Genomic DNA, 17,730 nt, shown 5'->3' with positions numbered 1-17,730 from the left:
TTAGAATGGCTAAATTAAAACAACAACACGAAATCATAATACCAAGTATTGCTGAGTCTGTGGAGCATCTGAATTCTCATTTCATTTCAAATGGAAATAAAAAATAATCCAGGCACCTAGGAAAACAGCTTGGCACTTTCTTATAAATTCAACATACACTTACCGTATAACCCAACATTCCCACTCCCTGGAATTTATCCAAGAGAATAAATTGGATAAATTTATCCAGTGAAACGTGTGTATCCTTTTTTTTTTTTGAGAATCATCATAGAAGCCTTATTCATAATAATACCAAATGGGAAACACCCAAAATATTTATCAACTGGTGAATAAATTAAAACAATTATACCACAAGATAGATAACTCACATCTATATAAAAGAAAAGTACTCAGCAACAAAAAGGAACAAAATATTGATAAATGCATACATGGTTGAATCTCAGAAGCATCAAGCCATTTGAAGTAAGGCACTACGTACTATGAGTCCATCTATATGAAACTTTTCTATCCTAATGATTCTCATATCCTTTCTGCTACCTAGGTGATGGTTATTGGTTTTACCTATGTAATATTAATACACTTTATTCCTTATGTTACAGCTTTGTTCTTCATCCTAGGTTGATAGCTTATTATAGTAAAAGGTATTTTGCAAATGTCTGAAACCTGTCATGCAGTGCCTAGAAGTTAGTCTGTTTTCTCTGTCCTTTAGGGGCCAGTAGAGTCTCTTGATTCAGGTTCCCCAGGTGGATGTTTGCTTTTTGCTCTTGTTCCTTTTACAGACCAGCTTCCTTTACTTATTTATCACTTTGCCCAAATTCACAAGATCTCCAACTTAAGCACTGTCTTTATGTCTGCCTCTTGGGTCCAATTCACGAGAGAACATTTGATTGTTAATAAGCCAGTGGATTGACTAGTCTCAGATTGGCCACCCCTGTCTCAACCAGTTAGTTGGGGTTAGGCACGTGATTGTTAACTGGTATGGCTGCCTAGGCTGCCCATTTAATTGAGTGGGGTTTGTGATATGTATATTATTATTATTATTATTAAAGCTAATTTTTAAAATTTTATTTTATTTTATTTTTTGGCTGTGTTGGGTCTTCGTTGCTGGGCGTGGGCTTTCTCTAGTTGCGGTGAGCGGGGGCTACTCTTCGTTGTAGTGTGCGCTGGCTTCTCATTGCGGTGGCTTCTCTTGTTGCAGAGCATGGGCTCTAGGTGCGCGGGCTTCAGTAGTTGTGGCTCGCCGGCTCTAGAGTGCAGGCTCAGTAGTTGTGGCGCGTGGGCGTAGTTGCTCCACGCCATGTGGGATCTTCCCGGACCAGGGCTCGAACCCGTGTTCTCTGCATTGGCAGGCAGATTCTTAGCCACTGAGCCACCAGGGAAGTCTGTGTGATATGTATATTATAAACTTAATTAAATGAATTCTCCATGTATTAGGTTTTTTTTGATTACTTTTATGCATGTTCATTAACAGATACTTTTTGAGCACTTATAAAAATATACAGTGACAGGTGATGGTGCTACAAAGACGGCTAGAGGCAGGTATAATCCCTGCCCCCAAGGAGTTAATAGTCTTAGTGGGAGTGACACATAAACAATAAAAATAATGTAATACAGTGATAATAAGCAGGTAACTAATACAAGTAGACTACTTAATAGTCATACCAAATAAGGACTCAGAGTTGGATTTCTATCCCTGAGACAAACAATGTGGCCTTGAGTAAGTTTCCTAAAATATCAAAGTACCAGTCTTTAAAAAGAGAGTGATGCACAGCTTCATTGTGTCACCCCAGATAATGTACATGAAAGTGTCCTGTAAAGTGTGAAGCGTGACAAAAACGTTACCATTGTTTTATTGGACTATTTCATTACCTTCAATTTTAGTGTAATCTAGTAATTTGGAAAGATTTAGTAAACTTCGTAATTTTTGAAAGACTGATTTTTCCTACTGCTCTAGCCTTGGAGGGTGTATCATCTTTTTGAGACTTGATTTTTGCTTTCTTTTTCATGTGGACATGAATTTTGTTGTGATTTATAATGTATTGCCCTTTTTTATATTACTTACTTCTCTCTTAATTCTTCTAATAGGTTCTCTGCCATTTTATCAGGTTCTTTCCTTGTGCATTGTTTTGCCTGTCTGTATTTTTACTTTTCTCTTTGAATTTAACATTTGAACTGTGATACAAATGTTTGAAGCTATACTTTTATACATAAGCATTCTTTCTCTATATATTATTTCTACTAAATTGCTTTATTTTTTAACTGAAATCGATATTGTTGGTGTTTTGTATTAACTCAGGTTTATATTGATATGTCATTATTAATTGATTAGTCAGGAGTAAAGGCAACTTTTAACATCTTTATTGGAGTATAATTGCTTTACAGTGGTGTGTTAGTTTCTGCTGTATAACAAAGTGAATCAGCTATATGTATACATATATCCCCATATCTCCTCCCTCTTGCGTCTCCCTCTCATCCTCCCTATCCCACCCCTCTAGGTGGTCACAAAGCATTGAGCTGATCTCCCTGTGCTATGCGGCTGCTTCCCACTAGCCATCTGTTTTACATTTGGTAGTATATATATGTCCATGCCACTCTCTCACTTCATCCCAGCTTACCCTTCCCCCTCCCCGTTTCCTCAAGTCCATTCTCTACGTCTGCGTCTTTATTCTGTCCTGCCCTGCCCCTAGGTCCTTCAGAACCATTTTTAAAAATTTTTTAGATTCCATATATATGTGTTAGCCTACGGTATTTGTTTTTCTCTTTCTGACTTACTTCACTCTGTATGACAGACTCTAGGTCCATCCATCTCACTACAAATAACTCAATTTTGTTTCTTTTTTATGGCTGAGTAATATAACTATAGGTTTTATTGTTTAGAAGCCAGATATTTTATGCTTTCAAGTTACGTTGCTTTCTGTAGTTAATTCTGTTGGGAAATCTAAAAATGAATATTTTGTTTTTCATTTGAGGCAGATACATGCCACCGATCATAAGTCACGTACTACTGAATAGTCACTCACATTTGGATGGCTACCATATTGGATGAGTGGCTATCTCACTTAATTTTCTAAAGACACTTTACATTAACAGCTATCAGCAAAATTAGCTCTTCAAAAAGGTGGCTGATAAATATATATTATTTATTTACTATATGTATCTTGTGTTATGAATGATACAGTGTAGTTATGGAGTCTAGATTTCAAACAATGGCATTTGTAATGATTTGGAAGAAAGCATCTACATTAATTTTTCTTTACAAATTATATTTTCAATGTTGCAAAAGTAATATATACATACACACATACAGAAAGTTAAAAAATATAAAGCAAAAATAAGAAAATAAAAACACCATATTCCCATCACCTAGAGATGACATAGTTAATACTTTAGTGTTCTTCTAGATGTTTTTCTATGTATATGTATGTACACTTGTATTTCTTTACTAATATTATATCATTGTACACATTATTTTAGTATATGCTTTTTTAAGGTAACAATTTCTGCTTTTCCATATCAGCAGATTTTCATCTTATCTAATCCATGCTCACATTTTTTCAGGTTTTTGAAAAAATATTATTTGCAGTTGATCTGCCCAAACCAGGTCCAATCCAGGATAACTCATATTTGATAATTACTACCCCTTAAGTCTTTTAAATCTAGCACAGCATCCCCCCGCCTCCCCACACACACACCTTTTTCCTGACACTGACTTTTTGATTAGACATTGCCTTTTGTTGTGCATGTCTGTTTTCTTGGGGGGTTGGGGTGAGGCAGCCTGTTTGGTTGTTTCCTGTTGGTGTTGTTTAGCTTGTTCCTCTATGTATTTTATCTTTTTTTTTTCTCAGCTCTCTATATCATTTTTTTATTGTTGTTATTCAGAAGATATTGTGCCATTTATTGTAGACTTTTGGGCTAATAAGTGCCTTCAGCTTGCTTTCTGAAAGCTAAGGCAGTGAGAGAGTATCAAAAATAGAATGTGAATTTTGTAATCAAGTTTCAAGAAAAAAAGGCAGTAGAATTTGTGATTTCATAATGATACCCAAAATGCTTTAAAAGTCTGTGTATCACATGATTAACTATTTTGAAGGTAAGCTTTAACATCCTCTATTTGTAACTTAGGCTTCCAAACCTTTATTTCTTCTTCCCCACCTTAAGGATGAGTTCGTTCTAGGTCATCATTTTCAGCATGTCTAGCAGCCCAATGTTTTCAGTTACACTGTGTTTAAATTACACACGGTACTTAGATTTGGTGGGAACCTCACAGAATATCAGTTCTGCTATTTTTTAAAAGTTGCTCCCCCCCCCCATTATTTCCATATATGCTCATTAAACAAATTTTTGAAAATATGGCCAGAAAGAGAAAAAGAATTGTCCATAGTTGACACCAAATCTCTATCTACATTTTTATAAACTTTAAAATTCAGGTACACACATATTAAAAAGCATATAGATTGTCAGTGTTCAGCTTGATGAAATTTAGGAAAGCGAATACACCCATATAACTACCATACAGATCAAGAAATATAACATTACTGCATTCTAGAACCTGTTGCCTACCACTTCCTAGGCATTATCCCCTCTGGAAGGTAACCACTATTCTGACCCCTTTCGTTTAGATAAGTTTTCCCTGTTGGTGAACTTTATATAAATTGAATCATATAGTATGTGCTCTTTTATGTGGGGCTTGACTTGCTCACCAGTCTGTCTATGAGATTCATGCATGTTGTTCATGTAGTTCATTCTTTTTCATTGTATCAGCTCTCTATATCTTGTATTTTAAGTTAGTATGTAGTTTTAAATTTAGCTAAAATATAAACCCCCCTTCTCAATTAATCATTCAAGCAGATCAGTATGGTAGCTATAAATACTGAATGATTTTGGTCCTCATCTTCCTTTTTGTTCAAAGACTAGAAAAGAAAGATGAGTTTTCATGAATTATCTATGTACACATTTCTTAATTTAAGATAAATTAATAAAAAGGAAATCCAGCTTTATTTATGTCCACAAATATTATTATCTCTAGCCTGTATTAATCTGCTTGAGTATAAATTCAGGTTATCTCTAGGGTTTTCTTTAAAAATATGTGACAAAACATTTAAATTAATATTTTCTTTAAAAAAGAAAATGATGTGAAGTAGGTGCAATGCTGAACCAGTTGCATACCTTACCTTGTATTAATATGAACATTATTGAAAATTAGAAAGTTTTAATTATAAGGTCAATTCTTAAAATTTACATCACCATATGTTTCAGTTTTGGGAAATGCATATTGCATAGTACAGAACGTTTTAATGATTATTTAAGAAAATGGATTCCTGAGAGATTTGACATTTTGGTACATTATTTATTTGAATTTCACTGCTTCTTAATTTTCCCTGTAATTGGGAAAGTTCTGATAGACTCTTATCATACCAGATCTTAAAATCCACAGACTGCTAAAACATGGAAATATGAATAGAGGTATCTAAAAACATAATGTACAGAGTGTGAGCTTATATTTCTGAAAATTCCATCGGTGATTTTACAGTTGTGGAATTTGACTTTGGGTGAAACAGGTTTGGGGGACTAAAATTGCAAACAAGGATGAGTCCTTATATATTTTTATTTTTATTAACCCAGAACACCGAAGTAAACTCTAAACAGAAATAATTTATGAAAATTTTACAGATTTCAAATTAGATAAGCCTTAAGCAGTGAATTTCTGTTTATTGACCCTAATTACTGAAAATATTTCCTTCCCGCAAAGTTTCGGTGGAGTGGTTATATTCATTTTTCTCTTAGGCAAATTGAGTAGTTTATGTCTTCTTCCTTCAGGTTCTTACTACCTTTCTGATTTTATGACTCAGGAGTAATGGATGCCTGCTCATTTCTCATTATGGACCCAGAGACAGACTTGGATGTGTGAGCAAGGAAAAAGCTTTGGAAAATCTTTACTTATTCAGTGATTATTTCTGTTCCTTTGCTATGCTTTTTAAAACCTAAGGCATGAGCAAGGCTGAGCTCTCTGACTTGGATCAGGGTATCCTTTCCTAATCTATATTCCCTTCTACATCAGACATAGGAGTCTTATTTCTAAGGCCTGGTTTTAATTTTCTTTCCTAAGCTTGAATTACAAAAACCTCTGCACCTGCTTGGTCATCCACTTTGTCATATATGTGTACATACATACATACATATATATATATATATGTACATGACAAAGTATATATATAAACAATCTTTCAGTACCTCATTTTCTAATATGCCTCACTTGAATAACTGAATTGAATCTCTTAGTTGAGGTAGATGCAATCAGAACTGAATCTGCATGTATACAATTAATTAATGGCCCGTTAGCTCGTAAGGAGAGTTTATGGTTCGGAAAGAATGTGTGTATATTTATTGGTATCATAGTAATGTATTGAGATGTAGAAGGTGACCCTGATTTTTCAAGTTACAAAAACATTACTACAGAAACAAAACAAAAGGAAAATTTCTCCCATCCAATTTAATCTTACCAAATTAAGCACTTTACTTTTTGTTTTAAATGATCTTTCAGTTGTTTTCTTAAGAAATACAGATTTTTCTTTATACCCATGATTTAGATGAATTACCCAGTTATATTGCTCAGTAATGGGCCAAATCACCCTCATCTACTCTGGTTATAGACCCCCAATGTCCTTAGAATATGCTATCATTTTAGAAAGTAGAGGATATAAAGCGCACCTGTGCTAATAGCAGCTGTGATGGGAGGTTGCTTCGTCTACCAAAAATTCTTGCTATTTCATAGCCCTTCCACCCAAGTTCAATTCAGGGAATAATTGCTGAGCGTCATTCATTTGTATTTGAGCACTCTTAGTGGTTTGGGTTGGCCTCAAGTTAGAGTACTGACTGTTGTGGAGGAGGTTAGTCGTATTGCAGGGCATGATGAGCAGTGATAAGAATGATATGGAGGGGCTTCCCTGGTGGTGCAGTGGTTAAGAATCCGCCTGCCAATGCAGGGGACATGGGTTCGAGCCCTGGTCCGGGAAGATCCCACATGCCGCGGAGCAACAAAGCCCATGCGCTACAACTACTGAGCCTGTGCTCTAGAGCCCACGAGCCACAACTACTGAAGCCCGCGCACCTAGAGCCCGTGCTCCGCATCAAGAGAAGCCACTGCAGTGAGAAGCCTGCGCACCGCAATGAGGAGTAGCCCCTGCTCACCACAACTAGAGAAAGCCTGCTTGCGGCAACAAAGACCCAACTCAGCCATAAACAAACAAACAAATAAATAAATAAATTTATTTAAAAAAAAGAGAATGATATGGAGTGTTGGGGGAAGGAGGTAAGGTATAAGTCACCCCCCGGTGGGCAGAACTCAACATACACTGACTTCAGTTAATATTTTGAAACATCCCTCTTCTTATCCCCCGAATGTTGACTTGGAAACTGTTGGCTTGGATGATATTTCTTTCAAGAGAAAGTACAGATATTATAAAACCAAAAAAAAAAAAGTACTCATTCATGGCCATAAGCAAATTTTTACCCATGTTATAAGCAAGCAAGAAGGATGAAAAATGTCCACTTCGAGATCTGTTTCTTTTGTTTCATCATCCATTCTCCTGGGTCTCTTCAAGGTTCATTCCTACTCCATAAATTCTCAAAGTGTTGATTTCAAAAACCAGAAGAAAGAAAAAGGCAGGGGCCAGATTTAAGGGAATATGGGAATAGAGGGGCTGGTAGGAAGGAAAGCTGGAAAAGCCAGCCCAGGAGTATTAATCCAGTGTTTACACAGTAAGGAGAGTGATTTCTTTATGTGGTTAGTAAATTTTCTATGATGGAGATTTCTGAAAAGAAAGTTCTGAAATTATTTGAAAAGTGGCAGCATACATTAAGTATTAAACTTTTCAAGGAGACAATTTTGAAGAGCAGCATAGTTTTTGTTTAAGTGTTGATATGCTTATTTAGAAAAGAATTAGTCTTGCTGCAGATCATATTAAATGGTTTAAAATAGCTGATGAGTGGAACAGCTGTTGGTTGCAATTCATGATTCCATGATGAAGTGTAGATCTCTTGGTCCAGTTTTCAGTATCAAGCTGAGTTTTCTGTCTTTGATTCTAGCCACCATTTAAGTCAAAGACTTCAGGGCTTGTTGAAGTCTCAGAAGTAACAATGTAGAGGGATCAGAGGATGATTATTTTAGTAAAAATAGAAGTTGGTTCATGCATTTAAAGTCAGGTATTATACATGCTATAATATCTGAAAGAAAATTGAAGCTTCTAGTGTTCATGAGATGGCATGTCAAAAAAACAGACTTTACAGCTTTTGAGATAGTAATTATACAGCAACAGTTTGGCTTGTTGGAAAAGGAAAAGGAAAAAAAAAGCGAGCCGAATAGTCCCAGGTCAGTTTCATTTACCTTTAAGATACTCCTTCCAAAGATAGATCATGGTGTAAATTGAGTGGAAATAGACTGGTGAGAACACTACTTGTAGCTATAGACAGCGCTATGGTGTAAGTAATCAGTTGAAGTAAACTCAAAAAACTAAAAGCTTGATTTTTTTTTTTTTTTTTTTAAGGAACAGCTTTGGTTGGAGCCCTCAGTAAAATGAAAGGATTAAAATGAAATTCTTATAACATACACCAAGATTACAAGTGTAAATAATCATTAGAAAACTTCCATTTTCATAGGATATCTTCTTTCTTTAACAGTTTTACCGTGGATTTTGTTGATTGTAATCTTTTATCATTTGCATTCTCTTGTAAATCCTTTCTTGTAATATTTAAAAATTGTTATTAAAAACTAATGAGGATTAATTTTTTAATTAAAATCGCTTTATAGGCAGCTTCCAGGAATATTTTTATTTCTGAAAGCAAGGTATATATAATCAAAGCTTTTTAATAAATAGGTTCATTTTCTTCCTCATATGGGAAATATCCTTTGTTTCATACTTTTCAGATTTATAGTACCGTGTATTATTTCACACATATTCTTAACAAGTGTTTACTTCAAACTGTTTCTTTTTTAAATACTCAAGTGTATTCATGGACTACTACCCAGTGTTATAAACATAATCACCTTTCAATAGTACATTTATCCTTCACTCATAGGAAGAATAGTTCCTTTTACTGCTGAAGCTCATCAAGTGTTCTTTTTTTTCCTACCCATATGTTTTTAAAGTGATCAGTTATCAGCAACGTTGCCTAAGTGCATTTATGATTCCGGTTATATTTATTTTACTTACTCCTTCAATAAATATTTTGGCATGTCTTCTGTTTGTGCCTTTCTACAGAAGAGGTAAGGATCTTTTCAGGTGTTACATTTTTTAATTTTTCATGGTAGTATGAGAATTATGAAGCATGAAAACATCTAAACGTCAGGATTGCATTATTTTATTTAGAATGTTAGCTTAATGTATAAACTCAGAGTTGCAAACGCTACTCTCAGGGTTTCTCCTGTGGTTGCTGTAAGTGCGCTGGTTGACTAATAAAATTATCTCTGAAGGACAAAGGTTGTAATCAGACCTAAAGGTTGTAATCAAACTCGATGCTCGGTTATGATGGCAGGGTGCAGATGAATACTTCTCAAAAGAATAATTCCTAAACATTTTCTGATTTTCTTATCAAGGTTTTCTTAGAATGAAAAGCTGCAAAACTATATAATATCAAATATATTTTAAGGTAGCATGTGCTTTAAAAGGGTAAAAATGCCAAATCTCAATAAACAGTCAATAAATATTTAACTGAGTATTTACTATACTTCTAGATTTGTGTGGGGACCTTCAAAGACTATTAAGATATGGTTTTTGCCCTTAAGGAAATTTATGGTCCTTTTGTAAAAAACTTCTTTATTTTTAATTTTTAAAAATTCTTTGGCTGTGTTGGGTCTTAGTTGTGGTATGCAGGATCATCATTGAGACACGCAGGGTTATTTGTTGCAGCGCTTGGTCTCTTCATTTTGGCGCTCGGGCTTCTCTCTAGTTGCGGCGCACAGGTTTCTCTCTAGTTATGTCATGCGGCTTTTTTCTCTCTCTAGTTGTGGTATGCAGTCACCAGAGCGCGTGGGCTCTGTAGTTTGCAGCACGCGGGCTCTCTTGTTGAGGTGCATGGTCTCAGTAGTTGTGGTGTGGGGGCTTAGTTGCTCCGTGGCATGTGGGATCCTAGTTACCCCGATCAGGGATCGAACCTGCGTCCCCTGCATTGGAAGGCAGACTCTTTACCACTGGACTACCAGGGAAGTCCCTATGGTCCTTTTTGAAGAGACAAGGTTAATAGCTATGAAAATTTAAATTCAGGAGTATTAGAATAACTGATGTGAGGTTCTTGAAAGTGGTAATAATGAAATTTGAAGCTGTTGCTCATGTGGCTTTGACTTGAGCTTAAATATTAAAGGAAATGATGTAAGATTTGTTCTATTTATTTAGGTAACAGCAGATTGAGTTACTTTTCTGGGACTACTTCAAAAATTTTAGGCTAGTCCTGGAATTTTAGGTTCCTAAGAGAATAATCTTTGGTTTAAATTATTTTGTAAGAATGTTTTATAAAAAGGGGATGTGCATCGCAAAATACTTTAATGTTATTTCATTTAAAAAAGTAATTTTTAGTATCTTTCCCTTCTGTGTGTATGTATTCTTTTTTTAAAATAGTTTTTTTCTTTTTTAAAATATTCTTTTAATTTATTTTATTTTTGGCTACGTTGGGTCTTTGTTGCTGTGCTCAGGCTTTCTCTAGTTGTGGCGAGCGGGGGCTGCTCTTCGTTGTGGTTCGTGGGCTTCTCATCGCGGTGACTTCTCTTGCTGTGGAGCAGGGGCTCTAGGCTCGCGGGCTTTAGTAGTTGTGGGGCTCAAGCTCAGTAGTTGTGGCGCATGGGCTTAATTGCTACGCAGCATGTGGGATCTTCTCGGACCAGGGCTGGAACCCGTGTCCCCTGCATTGGCAGGCGGATTCTTAACCACTGCACCACCAGGGAAGTCCCTGAGTATTCTTTACTTCTGTACCTTTGCTCATGCTTTGCCCTCTGCTCATAATGCCTTTCTCTGACAACTGGGGCTTAACACCCTCTCAGCCCGCACATCCTACTCTACATTCCCGTGCAACCAGATCACTTGTCATCTCATCTATGAACATGACTTCCAATTTCAGTCATCTTCTGTTTTCCTGTAAGATTTTGTTTGCCCTGCCAGTCATGTTTGGTTATTCACTCACGTGACTCTCCTCTCTCACATTGGTGCTTTTCTTGAGGATAGATGTTAATTACATATGTATTTGGGATGCCTAGCATAATGTTGGGCACATAGTAGATAGTTGTTGGATAAATTATTGAATTACCTAAATTCTCAATGCTCAGAACTAGTGGTTGGTTTTTGACATTTGTATTGTAGAAGGTTAAGTTATGTGGTCATCACTTTCATAGATATATCTAGGTTTACAGCTATAAGTCTTTGTCTTTCTCTATTTTCAGTAATAAAGAAACTCAGGGCTAATGGTGATTCATTTAACATGAGCTGATGAAAGTCATGAGCTTATTTAGTCTTATAAATCAGACAGAATTCATCAGAATTTACTGAAATATTAATCTTTAAACACTAGCTTTTTTTTACAGAAAGTTTATATATAGTTTTTATAATTCTAAATTGAGATGTAATTTTTTAATTCATTCATTTAGCAAATATCTATTGAATGTCTTCTCAACTCTAGGCACTCACGTAGGCTTTGGAGATACAGTAGTGAGCAAGAAACACGCAAGTTCATGGAGCTTTATTTAAAAACAAAAAGAATAAAGGTAAAGCATGAATATGCTGAATAATTCAAAATTTTAAACTTCTTTTGTTGATATAACTAAATTAGTTAAATTTAATTTAGATAATCACATTTTATATGCCTAATTTAGTTAAAATGTTATAATCAAGGTTTAGAATCCTTATGCTTTTAAAAATAGAGGTAAATTGGAAATTTCTATTGATTTTGATTACATTTAATACAGATGTAATTATGTATTTACAGAAAATCTATAATTAGCATCTTGAATGGATCTGGTTCACCTTACAGTGACTTAATAACTGTCTGCTTCATTTACTTTTCTTTTTTTAAACGTCTTTATTGGAGTATAATTGCTTTACATTGTTGTGTTAGTTTCTGCTGTATAACAGAGTGAATCAGCTATACATATACATATATCCCCATATCCCCTCCCTCTTGTGTCTCCCTCCCACCCTCCCTATCCCACCCCTCTAGGTGGTCACAAAGCAATGAGCTGATCTCCCTGTGCAATGTGACTGCTTCCCACTAGCTATCTCTTTTACATTTGGTAGTGTATGTATGTCCGTGCCACTCTCTCACTTTGTCACAGCTTACCCTTCCCCCTCCCTGTGTCAAGTCCATTCTCTAGTAGGTTTGCATCTTTATTCCCGTCCTGCCCCTAGGTTCTTCATGACCATTTTTTTTTTTTTAGATTCCATATATATGTGTTAGCATACGGTATTTGTTTTTCTCTTTCTGACTTACTTCACTCTGTATGACAGACTCTAGGTCCATCCACCTCACTACAGATAACTCAGTTTTGTTTCTTTTTATGGCTGAGTAATATTCCATTGTATATATGTGCCACATCTTCTTTATCCATTCATCTGTCGATGGACACTTAGGTTGCTTCCATGTCCTAGCTATTGTAAATAGAGCTGCAATGAACATTGTGGTACATGACTCTTTTTGAATTATGGTTTTCTCAGGGTATATGCCCAGTAGTGGGATTGCTGGGTCGTATGGTAGTTCTGTTTTTAGTTTTTTAAGGAACCTCCATACTGTTCTCCATAGTGGTTGTATCAATTTACATTCCCACCAACAGTGCAAGAGGGTTCCCTTTTCTTCACACCCTCTCCAGCATTTATTGTTTGTAGATTTTTTGATGATGGCCATTCTGACTGGTGTGAGGTGATACCTCATTGTAGTTTTGATTTGCATTTCTCTGATGATTAGTCATGTTGAGATCCTTTCATGTGTTTCTTGACAATTTGTATATCTTCTTGGGAGAAATGTCTGTTTAGGTCTTCTATCTATTTTTGGATTGGGTTGTTTGTTTTTTTGTTATTGAGCTGCATGAGCTGCTTGTATATTTTGGAGAAATGATTTCTTGCCTGGAGGCTGTCGGAGGCTGAGTGTCAGGAAAAGGTTAAAGGTTAGATTGTAAGAAAAGGAAATAGAAGCCATGTTTCGAAGACCTGTAGTGCAGGTCCTTCATCAGTTTGTAAGACATGAGTCTGAAATAGCTGGCAGTTTGGTTCTCGAAAGATCTCTGAATCGTGTGCAGTTACTTGATCGAGTAGGTCAGGACCCTGTCATGAGACAGGTAGAAGGAAAAAACCCAGTCACAATATTTTCTCTAGCAACAAATGAGATGTGGCGATCAGGGGAAAATGAAACACACCAAATGGGTGATGTCAGTCAAAAGACAACGTGGCACAGAATTTCAGTATTCCGACCAGGCCTCAGAGATGTGGCATATCAGTATGTGAAAAAGGAGTCTCGAATTTATGGGGAAGGGAAAGTAGACTACGGTGAATATATGGATAAAAATAATGTGAGACGACAAGCAACAACAATTATAGCTGATAACATTATATTTCTGAGTGACCAGACGAAAGAGAAGGCATAGAGTGGACGATTCTTCTTTGGCCATTGTTTGGTACAGTCTCGTTTCCAAATCTTGTTAGTCTTTATAGTTTCTGAGGACAAGAATTAAAATACTCAATGTAAAATGAGAAAAAAAAAATCCTTTGTCAGTTGCTTCCTTTGTAAATATTTTCTCCCATTCTGAGGGTTTCGTCTTACAGTTTCCTTTGCTGACAAAAGCTTTTAAGTTTCATTAGGTCCCATTTGTTTATTTTTGTTTTTATTTCCATTTCTCTAGGAGATGGGTCAAAAAGGATCTTGCTGTGATTTATGTCATGGAGTGTTCTGCCTATGTTTTCCTCTGAGAGTTTTATAGTGTCTGGCCTTACATTTAGGTCTTTAATCCATTTTGAGTTTATTTTTGTGTATGGTGTTAGGGAGTGTTCTAATTTCATTCTTTTACTTGTAGCTGTCCAGTTTTCCCAGCACCACGTATCGAAGAGGCTGTCTTTTCTTCATTGTATATTCTTGCCTCCTTTATCAAAAATAAGGTGACCATATGTGCCTGGGTTTATCTCTGGGCTTTCTATCCTGTTCCATTGATCCATATTTCTGTTTTTGTGCCAGTACCATACTGTCTTGATTACTGTACCTTTGTAGTACAGTCTGAAGTCAGGGAGTCTGATTCCTCCAGCTCCGTTTTTCTTTCTCAAGATTGCTTTGGCTCTTGTGTTTCCATACAAATTGTGAAATTTTTTGTTGTAGTTCTGTGAAAAATTCCATTGGTAGTTTGATAGGGATTGCATTGAATCTGTAGATTGCTTTGGGTAGTATTGTCATTTTCACCATATTGATTCTTCCAATCCAAGAACATGGTATATCTCTCCATCTGTTTGTATCATCTTCAGTTTCTTTCATCAATGTCTTATAGTTTTCTGCATACAGGTCTTTTGTCTCCTTAGGTAGGTTTATTCCTAGGTATTTTATTCTTTTTGTTGCAGTGGTAAATGGGAGTGTTTCCTTAATTTCTCTTTCAGATTTTTCGTCATTAGTGTATAGGAATGCAAGAGATTTCTGTGCATTAATTTTGTACCCTGCTACTTTACCACATTCATTGATTAGCTCTAGTAGTTTTCCGGTAGCATCTTTAGGATTCTCTATGTATAGTATCATGTCATCTGCAAACAGTGACAGTTTTACTTCTTTTCTGATTTGGATTCCTTTTATTTCTTTTTCTTGTCTGATTGCTGTGGCTAAAACTTCCAAAACTATGTTGAATAATAGTGGTGAGAGTGGGCAACCTTGTCTTGTTCCTGATCTTAGTGGAAATGGTTTCAGTTTTTCACCCTTGAGAACGATGTTGGCTGTGGGTTTGTCATATATGGCCTTTATTATGTTGAGGAAAGTTCCCTCTGTGCCTACTTTCTGGAGAGTTTTTGTCATAAATGGGTGCTGAATTTTGTCAAAAGCTTTTTCTGCATCTATTGAGATGATCATATAGTTTTTATCCTTCAATTTGTTAATATGGTGTATTATCACATTGATTGATTTGCGTATATTGAAGAATCCTTGCATTCCTGGGATAAACCCCACTTGATCATGGTGTATGATCCTTCTAATGTGCTTCTGGATTCTGTTTGCTAGTATTTTGTTGAGGATTTTTACATCTATGTTCATCAGTGATGTTGGCCTGTAGTTTTCTTTTTTTGTGACATCTTTGTCCGGTTTTGGTGTCAGGGTGATGGTGGCCTCGTAGAATCAGTTTGGGAGTGTTCCTTCCTCTGCTATTTTTTAGAAGAGTTTGAGAAGGATAGGTGTTAACTCTTCTCTAAATGTTTGATAGAATTTGTGTGTGAAGCCATATGGTCCTGGGCTTTTGTTTGTTGGAAGATTTTTAATCACAGTCTCAATTTCAGTGCTTGTGATTGTTCTGTTTATATATTCTATTTCTTCCTGGTTCAGTCTCAGAAGGTTGTGCTTTTCTACGAATTTGTCCATTTGTTGCAGGTTGTCCATTTTATTGGTATATAGCTGCCTGTAGTAATCTCTCATGATCGTTTGTATTTCTGCAGTGTCAGTTGTTACTTCTCCTTTTTCATTTCTAATTCTGTTGATTTGAGTCTTCTCACTTTTTTTCTTGATGAGTCTGGCTAATGGTTTATCAATTTTGTTTATCTTCTCAAAGAACCAGCTTTTAGTTTTATTTATCTTTGCTATCGTTTCCTTCATTTCTTTTTCATGTATATCTGATCTGATCTTTATGATTTCTTTCCTTCTGCTCAGTTTGGGTTTTTTTTTGTTCTTCTTTCTCTAATTGCTTTAGGTATAAGGTTAGGTTATTTATTTGTGATTTTTCTTGTTTCTTGAGGTAGAATTGTATTGCTATGATCTTCCCTCTTAGAACTGCTTTTGCTGCATCCCATAGGTTTTGGGCTGTCGTGTTTTCATTGTCATTTGTTTCTAGGTATTTTTTGATTTCCTCTTTGATTTCATCAGTGATCTTTTGGTTATTTAGTAGCGTATTATTTAGCCTCCACGTGTTTGTATTTTTTACAGTTTTTTCCCTGTAATTGATATCTAGTCTCGTAGTGTTGTGGACGGAAAAGATACTTGATACAATTTTGATTTTCTTAAATTTACCAAGGCTTGATTTGTGACCCAAGATAGGATCTATCCTGGAGAATGTTCCATGAGCACTTGAGAAGAAAGTGTATTCTGTTGTCTTAGGATGGAATGTCCTATAAATATCAATTAAGTCCATCTTGTTTAATGTGTCATTTAAAGATTGTTTCCTTATTTATTTTTATTTTGGTTGATCTGTCCATTGGTGAAAGTGGGATGTTAATGTCCCCTACTATTATTGGGTTACTGTTGATTTCCCCTTTTATGGCTGTTAACATTTGCCTTATGTATTGAGGTGCTCCTGTGTTGAGTACATAAATATTTACAATTGTTCTGTCTTCTTCTCGGATTGATCTCTTGATAATTACGTAGTGTCCTTCTTTGTCTCTTGTAATAATCTTTGTTTTAAAGTCTAATTTGTCCGATACGAGAATTGCTACTCCAGCTTTCTTTTGATTTCCATTTGCATAGAATATATTTTTCTATCCCCTCACTTTCAGTCTGTATGGGTCCTTAGGTCTGAAGTGGGTCTCTTGTAGACAGCGTATATACGGGTATTGTTTTTGTATCTGTTCAGCCAGTCTGTTTCTTTTGGTTGGCGCATTTTATCCATTTACATTTAAGGTAATTTTCGATATGTATGTTCCTGTTTCCATTTTCTTAATTGTTTTGTGTTTGTTATTGTAGGTCTTTTCCTTCTCCTGTTTTCCTGCCTAGAGAAGTTCCTTTAGGATTTATTGTAAAGCTCCTTTGGTGGTGCTGAGTTCTCTTAGCTTTTGCTTGTCTGTAAAGGTTTTAATTTCTCCGTTGAATCTGAATGAGATCCTTGCTGGATAGAGTAATGTTGGTTGTAGGTTTTTCCCTTTCATCACTTTAAATATATCCTGCCACTCCCTTCTGGCTTGCAGAGTCTCTACTGAAAGATCAGCTGTTAACCTTATGGGGATTCCCTTGTATGTTATTTGTTGCTTTTCCCTTGCTGCTTTTAATATTTTTATTTGTATTTAATTTTTAATAGTTTTATTAATATGTGTCTTGGCGTGTTTCTTCTTGAATTTATCCTGTCTGGGACTCTCTGTGCTTCCAGGACTTGATTAACTAATTTCCTTTCCCATATTAGGGAAGTTTTCAACTATAATCTCTTCAGATATTTTTTCGGTCCCTTTCTTTTTTTCTTCTTCTTCTGGGACCTCTATAATTCTAATGTTGGTGTGTTTAATGTTGTCCCAGAGGTCTCTGAGACTGTCCTGAATTCTTTTCATTCTTTTTTCTTTATTCTGCTTTGCGGTAGTTATTTCCTCTATTTTGTCTTCCAGGTCTCTTATTTGTTCTTCTGCCTCAGTTATTCTGCTATTGATTCCTTCTAGAGAATTTTAAATTTCACTTATTGTGTTGTTCATCATTGTTTGTTTGATCTTCTCTTCTTCTAGGTCCTTGTTAAACGTTTCTTGTATTTTCTCCATTCTATTTCCAAGATTTTGGATCATCTTTACTGTCATTACCCTGAATTCTTTTTCAGGTAGACTGCCTATTTCCTCT

General features: G+C 35.7%; 2 protein-coding genes across 3 annotated transcripts in view; both read left to right on the top strand.

Annotated features, from left to right (window-relative positions):
• The window catches only part of TCF12 (transcription factor 12), a 371,138-nt gene that overhangs the window by 55,591 nt on the left and 297,817 nt on the right, over positions 1–17,730 (top strand). The gene's annotated exons all lie outside the window — the stretch shown is intronic.
• LOC133084138 (single-stranded DNA-binding protein, mitochondrial-like) lies at positions 13,137–13,613 on the top strand. The gene has a single exon (XM_061180290.1). The coding sequence runs from the start codon at positions 13,166–13,168 to the stop codon at positions 13,610–13,612; it is 447 nt and encodes a 148-aa protein (XP_061036273.1). The 5' UTR covers positions 13,137–13,165; the 3' UTR covers position 13,613.

The sequence above is a fragment of the Eubalaena glacialis genome, chromosome 2 (genome assembly GCF_028564815.1).
Source record: "Eubalaena glacialis isolate mEubGla1 chromosome 2, mEubGla1.1.hap2.+ XY, whole genome shotgun sequence".
Classification (NCBI taxonomy): Eukaryota; Metazoa; Chordata; class Mammalia; order Artiodactyla; family Balaenidae; genus Eubalaena; species Eubalaena glacialis.
Note: the sequence above shows the minus strand (reverse complement) of the source record. Positions and strands in the feature narration are given on the sequence as shown.